The following is a 10,167-nucleotide window of genomic DNA, read 5'->3' on the forward strand; positions in this document are numbered from 1 at the left end:
AGGGCGTGGCTCCACCTGGTGTCTCTTGCTAGCCATTATAGCGTACGAGGAGATGTGGCTGCTTTAAATACGCTTGCAAGGCACTGGGAGGGGAAATAACGCTGCTTCTGTTGTCAGGTCTGGCAATGTACACTACAATTAACGCCAAAGCCATCAGCGCCCGCTTTTTGAACCCCCTGGCAGGAGCAAGAAGAGGCTCAAGTGATGCAGGAGGAGTGGCGGGTTGTTACCAAAGAGCCTGCCGCTGCTCAAAAGCTGCTTGTTACGAAGTCCTATGATTTTCGTGGTTGGCTTGCAGCAAGTGCCGCTCAATTTGCTGAGAATCTTCCATCAGAGTGGCACAAAGGTAAGGAGCAATTCAAGTTCATGCATCACTGGCATGTTTGTATTAAATCAGAGTGGGGATCCAATTAATAGGGTAAAAGGTTTCTTATAGCGGCCAGTGCTGGGTGCTTTTAAGCAGTTTTTGAATTTTGATTTCCCATAAGGACTGGAATAAAATAATGGACATATTCTGCTGAACGGGTACTTCCTGACACTTATGAGCGCTGCCTTCTGGTAGCAGGTGAGATGAAAAACTGTATTTATCTGAATTTTAAATTCTAAGCTACAAAGAAAGTAATTTGGACTTTGGGTATAATTTGAAGTAGAGTAAAATTCACTTTACTGAGTAAAATGAACTTCCAACCTGGGGTCCAATAGAAAGCAGAGCGATATTGTGGAAAGTCTTGTGATGGGCCTTTGCACAAGAGCAGATTGCTTAATTTTTTCCAAATATTTTAGGCACTCATTAACATCTGAGTGGATGCTAGGGTGAAGCTGCAGGAGCTTTCACAATCTTCCCTCAGATGTGACCCTGTGTTATGCCGTCTGCGTTTTTAACCAAATAATTCTCTGAGTGTGTTGGCTTCATTGACCACCCCGTGGGGAAACTATTGCAGCTTTGGTATTCTGGTGGCCTAAGCCCACCTACTTCTCTCTCTGTGTCCACTTATGCAGTGATGAATCAAGAGAGTAAGTGACTTGGTCAAAGCGAGTGGCTCTAAAATGGTTTAAAAATTCTGTAATTGAAAGAGCCTGGATTTCGTGTCCAGCATGGTAGCCTAACACATAGCTTTGCTCGAATATGCCATTTTTGAAGGTGCATTCTTAGTCCTGGTTTGGGCATAGATCCGATCTGTGCTGGTCTTCAAATGATTTTGGGTCTCCAGCTTCACACACTGTGTTTTTAATTTAGGCCAAAGTCTGCTTGCAGCACTCACAGGGAAGGCTGGCGCTCCTCACATCCAGAGCAGCTTGCTGAGCGCCATCTCGTAGCTCCTCCATTGCCAATGTCTGCTGAAAAAGCTTTCTGGGTACGTGCTATGAGCACAGCAGAAATAATAGACCAGATTCGTTCTGGCTGAAGCTTTGCTAGTGTCAGAACTAAAGATATACTTAGACTTTTTAAAGGGTAGACAAATACATTTGTAATAAAAGAACAGCTACTGGCAAACCCTCCAAAAGGCGTAGACGAAGGGCGTGTGAGCTTTGTATTCCCAGTTTTCTCAGTGTCCTTTGGTCTTGAAACCACTTTGCTTATCTGGGCAGTCTGTTGCTGGAGCGTGGCATTGGCTCGGAGAGGCAGACAGATGATAGGGAGAGGTAAAATCAGATTATTTTCTTTATTTAAATATAATTCTCATTAGCTTGCTTTTGTGTATGGCACTGTCAGATGTGGTCAGTAGACACAGGAACAGTTTCTCTTTGGTTTTCTGTTCCTATGTAAGTTAGGATGAGAGTCCCCAACACCTGTATTTCCAGCATTATCTCCTCTGCTAGTGGAAATTTCCTACTCCAAACCAGGCCATATGCTGGAGTGGGATGAACTAATAAGCTTCTGCCATAGCACAGCAGGGAAGAATCCTAGTGCGGCTGCAGTTACGTTGGAGCGATACTGGGTTATTTTTAATTAGCACTTTCCTCCAGGAAATAAGCGTAGTCAGAGCAATGCAAAAGATCAAGTCTCTTTTATCGGTCTTGCTTTACAACTGCCTGCACAAATTTCTACATACGTTGACATGCAGATGGCAGTGCCTACGAGTGCTATGGTGCTAATTTCCCTTGTGTGGCATTACCCAGAGACATCAAGCTGTCAGCATTCAGATGACATAAGAAGTGAAGCACCAGAGATTGTGTTTGGCTTCTATTTGACCAGCTTTGTTCCCTGATGTTTTTTGGTTTTTTTTCCCCTCATTGCTGTCCAAAACGTGAGGCAAGCTTTCTAATGAGAAATCAATAGAGTGCAGACTCACTTTGTTAAGCTTGTGTCACGCGTGCAAGATGGCAGGAGACACCGTAGACAGCAAAGCAGCTAAAATGTCCCCCCGGCTAATAGCTTGCTTGGAAATGCTGATGCTTTTCCAGAGAACAGCATAGTGGATGTTTCCTGGTGAGAAGAGGGAATTTTGGGTGGTGCATCAACAACTTGGAGTGAATTTCACAGATGTTCAAGGCAGGCATCCTGCTTTTCTTTCTTGTCATTCTTGTGTACGGCCTAAATTGAGGAGCACATCTCTCGGTTCTATGAATGCTGTATCTACACAGGTTTGGAATAACCTGTTTGCTCTCTAGGCTTTTTGGCTAGAGGCCATATCTACTTTGTATGCTAGAGCAAGAGAGAAACCTAATAATGCAGAAGAAATCCAGAAATGCTGGTGTGGAGAAGGATCCTTGCTTTGGGTATGAGATGGTCAAGCACGTGTGCTGGAAGAGCTGAATCTGTTCATAGACTTACAAATAGGGGCAGGACGGGGTGGTAGGACGAAGTGATCCATAGCTGCAGAACAGGCTCGGTTCTCTGTTGTAGTCTTGGGACTAAGGAGTCTCCTCCTCGGGCTTATGGGGCTTGGGCTTTACCTCTGATCTCTGATAGAGCCGATGGTGCCGTTCCTTACCATCCCTTGGCTGCCTTGTTCACAGGGCAAGTTCTCCGAGTCGACACGTCGCTATGCTCGTACGGTTTCTTGCACAACAGTAGTTGTTACGCTCGCCTGTAGACGCTCCCTTAATCCAAATAATAGCACACAAAGGCTGTTTACTTGGGATATGCACTGTTCCTTGGGGTATGCTTTCAGAAACCACACAACGCAATAAAATATGTAACAATGACCTCTCACGACAAAGTAATTGGGTGGTTTATAATAAATGACCATTTTGCTCCACTTTAAACAGCATGCCAGCTCTTGCATACCAGAGAGAAGAGCAGAGAACAAATGATAGCGTAGTAATTTCTGTCTCTTATCATAGGACTCTTTCTCAGATTCAAACGCTGGGACTCCAGGTTCTGTCCTAGGAGAGGTGACCCATCTGTCACCTGGCTCCAAGTGGCTGAACTGCATTCCAGGCTGTGTAAGAAGAGAGTGTCTTTCAAGTTGAACCTCCCTCAGTAATCAACAGATCGGTTTGTACTGATAGAGATCTCATACTGAATTTCATTACGGAATGATGCTTACCATGGTCCTTGCAGCATGCTGTCTACTTGGCAGCTGCTTTGCGTCCTGGAGTTGGCTGCAGTTCAATGCTAAAAGAATTTTTAACTGTTTGTCATTGTAAAGCACTTTGGGCTGAACGGTGTTACATAAATGCGAGGTTACCATTAGGCATTAATCTGTACCGGAATAATGAAGAATATTTAAATGCGCTTTTTCTAGTAAGTCTTATTGAATACGAAGGGGAATCAATTTGTCACTGCCTTGCTGTGCCTTTCTCCTACCCCTCCAGCTACTGTTGTGCATTGCAGATTATGCGTTGCAGGAGAGAAAATGGTTGACCATCGATGGCAGCGTTGATTACACAGGACCCTGTGATTTAAAAATCAAATCTGAGTTATTTATCCTCAGTGGCTTTTGGAATTCTGTTTTCAAATGTTTTCCTCCAAGCAAGTCTGTGACCCTGAGCCTACAAGTCTGTGTTACACAAGGTCTTATAGCTGCAGCGCTGCCGGGAAGGGGCCCGGCAGGTTGTGGGACCGAGGGGCGCCCCGTGCCAGATGCAATACCCTGGGCGTTAGGGCTGGCTGCATCGATTCCAGCTGGGCTGTGGGTGCCAGGGGACTTGGGAAGTCTTGCAGAAGCACTGAGTCTAAAATGTGAAGACCTTATGCCTGGTGTTCAGTCCCTTCTGAATAAAACCAGATCTGACTAGAGACACTGAAGTTCTTTAATTTCTTGCCTTGTGTACCTTAATGAGCAGAAGAGAAAGGCCTTAGGACTTGGTTCTTGTTTTTCAGCTTTGTGCTCTGCTTTTGACTTTGTTGGCTGCACAGCAAAGCTCACGTAAAATTTCACTGTAAAATCCTTACCAAAGATGACGACAGCTCCCCAGCTTTTCCTGTATCAGACCGACCGTAGATCTATCAGGGAGGTGAATCCCGCTGATACTTTCATTCTGGCAGTTATCAGTCTTAATATTCAGCATTATTATACCAAATGCCTTGCAACCATCACCTTCCAAATGATTTGCAACCGGTTCTGGGGTTGTGCTACAACATGCGTATCTTGTATGACAAAGAGTACAGAGAAAACAAAAAACCCTGAGAGAGACCCGAGTTGTTTTATTTCAAATGCAGCTTTGGGTGGGATGAAGTGCACAGGAGCGTTTCCAGAAATATTGATCTGGTTTTGTGCCAGCTGTTTAGTGTTAGATATATCTACCACCCTGGAAAGGATTTCCCTACGCAGGGTGATCCTTGGAGACTTAACCCAAAACAGGAGGGCCCTGTGAATCAGGAGCAGTGGCTTTACCCCAGGCTGCTTAGTCAGTTCTTCTCTTAATTTCAGGTCCAAAGAACAGAAGTAGCCCTAGACAGGATTAGTTTGTTTGCTAATATTCATGGCAGCTGGGGCAATAGATAGTGTTTGTTTAATTTGTATAAAATACCTACAACTTCTTTATTTAAAAGAAAAAAAAAAAAAAGACTGAACTTAAAAGCTGGCTCATTTTTTATTTCAAGCTGATGCCTGGTTGAGACAAACTAGCTCAAACAGGCCTGTGTAATTAAAGTAGTTCAGAGCAGGAGCTCCAGTTCTCTGTGTACAAACAGATAGGGAGCAAAACCAGAATTATTGACTTGATGTGAAGAAATTATAGCCCTCTACTCCTCTGTGGGAGACAAGCTCTGGAGCCAGCTCTGCCACTGACAGAGGTGACTTGGGATTGTGAAGGTTATAAAGGGCAAGCGTTGAACTTGCAACGCGGCAGTACTATGGGAATTTTATTTGAACTATTGTGCTACTTCTACGAAAACAATCGGATGTATTTTTAGCTCATGAATTCTGTTGGAAAAATCTTTGTGTGAGATGTCACCTTGCCAGCTTAGTACTGTAGTCACAACATGACCAAATTCATGCAGCATAGAAAACTGGCAAAAAATGGGATGTTGTGTTAGAGAAGAGTTAACTGACTAAACCCTTTAATACTGAGAAACTGTCGGGTTTGTCAGCCTAAGAAGGAGGTGGGTTTTTTGGAGGTGTCTAAAACAAAATCATACTAGTGAGAACCTAATTATTCACCTAGTGTAATACTAGACTATTTAATTGTTTTGGTTATCTGATATCATTACACATCCATATTTATTATAGCCCAGAAGACTATATAGTCCAAAACTTTTATTTAATGAGCAGACATAACACAGGAAGTCAAAACAAGACACACACACACATATATACCAATATACACTTTAACAATGCAGAAGAGGTAGTACCATTAATTAAGAAATATATAACGTGCAGTAAAAATACTAAGATGATTCAGATCTGCCTTCATTGCACCTCTTCCTACTCTCACAAGAGGCTATAGAATGATTTATTCAGCATCACTCCAAATTTAAAAATGTACTCCGTGCTCTTATGATTGTACCTTGAATTTTCTAAAGGTGATCCTGTCCCTGTCAGCTAGTCACCTGAAGAATAAGTTCATAAATTAAATACTATGGCTGTAACAACTCAGATAATGAGCTCTGAATCCATTACTTCTTACAGGAACCAGATTGTCTGGATGCTGCAGGATGCAAGGTTAGGCACGAAGACCAAATGTTTAACCTGATCACTTACCATCACCCCCCAAAAAGACCCATTGGATGACTGACTTCTGTTTTGGAGGGATGCCTATCCTATAAGGGAAAAAAAAAAACCCACCACCTAGAACTGGATGGATTTTATTGTTGATCTTAGTAAAAATGCCAGTGTAGTATTGCAGTTATATTAGACATTAAGTAACTTCAGTACTTAGGTTTTTATCGGGAAAAAAAATGAACATGATTCTAAAAGTACTGAAAGATGAAGATGGGAAGACTCTGCAAGGTAGCTCCCCAGTCCACATTCAGGAGCATCCTAGCATGCCTCAGATGCCCAGAGAACAAGCTGCTAGAAGCAGGAGAGCCAGATCATAGAGCCAAAGCTCCAATACTTTAAGCCACTTATTCAGCAACTCCATATACTCAGAATGGAAGCTCCAGGCAATGGCCTGTGTGACCACAAAAGCAGAGCTCTTTCAGAACTTCATTAGCCAGATTGACTATTAAGACTTTTAAGCTGTACTTACAGCAACTGAAAGACTTTTCTTTGTGAATACTGTTTTAGGAAAGAAGAAAAAATACAGTTAAAAGAAGATTAACAACTGTTTTTTTTGTAAAAAAAAAAACAACAAAACAGGCCTAGACCTCACTACCTTCCATCTGCATTTCCAGATCTAACCAAGGCGTGTGTCTCTAGACAGAAGATTCAGGCAGATTCAGGAGTCTAAGGAGGATGATACCTTCCTTTTTTAGGCTTGTTTTCCAGATTTCCTGGTTTCCTGTATTGTTTAAGCTCTGACAGGCCAGTAGGGGAAAAGAAGTCCAAACCAAACAGCAATGCAACAAATCTAGGGAAGATACTGTCGTATATTATAGATGATGTTTATCTGATATATTCCTCCTCAGAGATGCAGGACATATCTTCATCTGTGCTTTCCTCCAAATCTGGCAAGTTGCCCCAGAGCAATACATTCACACCTGGTGGGGAGGAGGTAAGATGACAAAGGAGGGGAGAAAAAAAAAATTTTGGATTGTGATCTTATTTAAGTTGCACAACTGTCTATTTTCAGAGAAAAAAACCTACTCCAATCATTGCAAAATCTGGTAAATCACGTTCATGATAAATATATCTAGACCATTTCCTATTTTTCTTCCAAAGTGATCTTGTCAGTGGTGTTGTTTACAGCACAATTCAGAGAATAAGTCCCTACCCACAGATGTATTTATATAGCTAATTCATGTAGCTATTGATAATCCCCTCATGGCTGATTTATTTTTAAGTGCATTGATCTGAGACACAGGTGACACTGAAAGGCTTAGACAGTAAGTTACTCCCATCTGCAAGGAGGAGAAATGATTTGTCAGAACGCTCCGCATTCCTGAGGACTCAAGGCAAATTATGCTAGACACTTGGCATCCAAACAACACCTAGCTGAAGGAACTAGCTAGCATGAGCTGTAACTTCAGCTTGAGCTAATGAGGACTCAGTTATATAGGGTCAAAGTGACAACATGACTCACCCAAAAAGAGTGCCCATTGGACAGCTGCCTAATAGCCCAGTTAAGCTATACATCCCGCTATAAATAGCAGCTGGTGGCTATGCTTATGCTGGTTATAACATTGCTTCAGAAGAATCCTGACTTCTGTCCACAAAAGGGGTAGATTAAGTTTTCTGAAGATAAATTTCCATTTAGAAATTTTGTTTTACAAAAGTAGGTACAATTACCTCCCCCAAAGTAGTTTGCTAGATTAGCAATACAGTAACGCTTGCCTTATGCCTCCATATGTTACACTCCCTCCATATGCTTTAACTATACTGAGATGCCTCATTAGAAGGAGGACTTAGAATTCAAGATTTTAGGGAAGAGAAGGAAACGTATGTGTTCCTTACCAGAAGGGTCTAGTCTGTTGATGCCAAAGACTGCTTGGCTATGAAACATCCAGAAGTGGCCATTATTACAGGACAGCAGGCAAGGTTTGCAGGGAGAAATCACATGATAACCGACAATGTTACCGCTAGAAAGACAAGTGAAATAATGAGCAACACGAATGCCTGATGAAAAGATAGATGTTGTTGGCTTTTCCAGCTCAAGCTAATGTTAAATAGCCACGGTACCAGACCATTATGTAATGCTCCTATTTTGATAAAGTTAAGGGAACATAGTTAAACAAGCATTTTAAATATTTAGGGAACATCTGTCAGGAGTTACAGAATATCTAAGTTTTAGATCTTTGGCATAGAGAACCATTTAGTAACCTAAATTGTGTAGTCCAGATTAGTTTACATACCAACAAATGGTGTTATTTTTTTTTTTTTTTGGAACGTCCATGATTCCATTGGAATCAAGGTCGAAGTTCATGACACACATCAAATCCATCTGTACAGAGGCACTGTGCACAGGAGAGTATCGGTAGTAGGAGTAATGAGACTGAGAATATCGAAGCCTTATCTACTCTCCTAGGTTGAAACCTAGAGCAACCATTTTTCTGCTTTCCCGGTCACGTGCTCTGGTGAGATATTCCTGTTTCTCTACTTCTGTCTCAAAAATAAAATACCACGTTCCTATCACAACCACCCACCGTTTAAAGCTGAACAAGGTAAAAAGTCTTGATTATGAAGCTGAAAGGATCGTCTCAAATAACTGTGAGCTATTTGAGAGTTGTTTTTACTCTTAAATATCAGGCATTAATAAAGAGGATAAAAGAACTCCAAGAACTTCAGTGACAGCATGTTCCATCTGCTAGCAACAACTAGATCTGCCAAGAGGATGTTCTATTAATTAGAATATGAGTAACTACTTCTTACTGCGGCCTTATTCACACAATTATCTCAGTGTTGAAGCAGACATTTAATCAGGCAGGTGGCATGCAAGCTTTCCCATATACTCAGACTACTGACAAGGTTGTCACATTTCCACTTGGGACTTGCACAGAAATAGACTGGCAGCCATGCCCAGAAGTAGTGGGCTGAGTTTCTATCAAGCAGTATTAAATTTGAAATAGAGGACGCAATCTGTTCATTCATCCCTTAACTCTTGCACTGCAGTGGTCTACAGTGAGAAGGTTAAAGAGTATTGCAGCGTGCAGGAGGAGTCAGTGTCACTGAATGGCATTCTTACCACTTCAAACACGCGATGTTCTTCAGTTTGCATTTGCAGATCTCAGTAAAATAGCAGCTTCCGATGAAGTCAACAGTACTAGATGGGAAGAAGGTAAGAATACAGCAGTTTATATGTGGCTATGACTACAACTGCAATGTTTTCATAATATGGGTCTGAAATCAGAACAAAGGGATGTTACCATTACAGTCTTGGTGGTGTTTTTTTTTTTTTTTTTTAAACTTCCCCAAGACCACACGATTCCATTTTCCTATCAGCTACCGGCCATACTCATATGGAAACAAAAAGAGACCCACGTGACTTCACATGAATGTGGCATAAATCCTCTCAAATTGGACCAGAAAGCACTGCTTCTCTTAGGACTTACTGACTGACTTACTTAGTACTTACTAACGCTTGCAGGCTCTGCCGCCGGCTGCGTGGCACTACCAGTCAGAAATCTGGTTATAGACGTCACCCTCCTTCCTGGCACATCTCAGCTAAGACTACAGAACAACAGCTTAGAGGCTAGGACATTTAAAACCCAGCCTTTGATTTCTTATCTCCTTTTTAACCCATACTTACTTATTAACATGTTATTTTGCAATCTTATTTCCTTAGTATTCAAATATTGTTATGGGAAAGCAACACGCAGCCCGACTTGGAGGAGAGTTGTTCTGGAACCAGTGCGAGATCAGGTTTGTTCTGTTTACAGATATTTATTTCAAGTGCTAATCTCTGCTTAAGGAGGGAGCCGGAGGGACCCCCCCGTGGCTCCCGGAGCCTCCCTCTTCCCCGCGAAGAGATTAAATTAGATTTTTGATTTGCTGGCCGAAGCCCGCCTTGCGCTCGCCGTGGCCTCCCCGGGGGTGAAGGGGAGCCGGGCGGGACTGGAAATGGAGGGACCGGTTGAATCGGGCTTCGGTGCCGGCAGATTTTGAGGGCGATCTCCAGGGAGGCGGCCGGCCGGAGGGGGCCGTGCGGCCTCGTCGGACTGCGACGCCCGGGCCGGCC

The 10,167-nt window shown here is 42.6% G+C and overlaps 1 protein-coding gene across 1 annotated transcript in view; it reads right to left on the reverse strand.

Moving 5' to 3' along the window:
* Positions 1–6,712: 6,712 nt before the first annotated feature.
* FAM72A (family with sequence similarity 72 member A) overlaps positions 6,713–10,167 on the reverse strand; it is a 4,959-nt gene continuing 1,504 nt past the window's right edge. The window contains exons 2-4 of the mRNA XM_009648039.2: positions 9,175–9,293; positions 7,947–8,071; positions 6,713–7,033 (exon numbers count right to left, since the gene is read on the reverse strand). Coding sequence (XP_009646334.1) covers positions 6,939–7,033; positions 7,947–8,071; positions 9,175–9,293 — 339 coding nt within the window. The 3' untranslated portion in view covers positions 6,713–6,938. The remainder of the gene's footprint in view (positions 7,034–7,946; positions 8,072–9,174; positions 9,294–10,167) is intronic.

The sequence above is a fragment of the Egretta garzetta genome, unplaced genomic scaffold, assembly GCF_000687185.1.
Source record: "Egretta garzetta isolate BGI_Z169 unplaced genomic scaffold, ASM68718v1 scaffold640, whole genome shotgun sequence".
Lineage (NCBI taxonomy): Eukaryota > Metazoa > Chordata > Aves > Pelecaniformes > Ardeidae > Egretta > Egretta garzetta.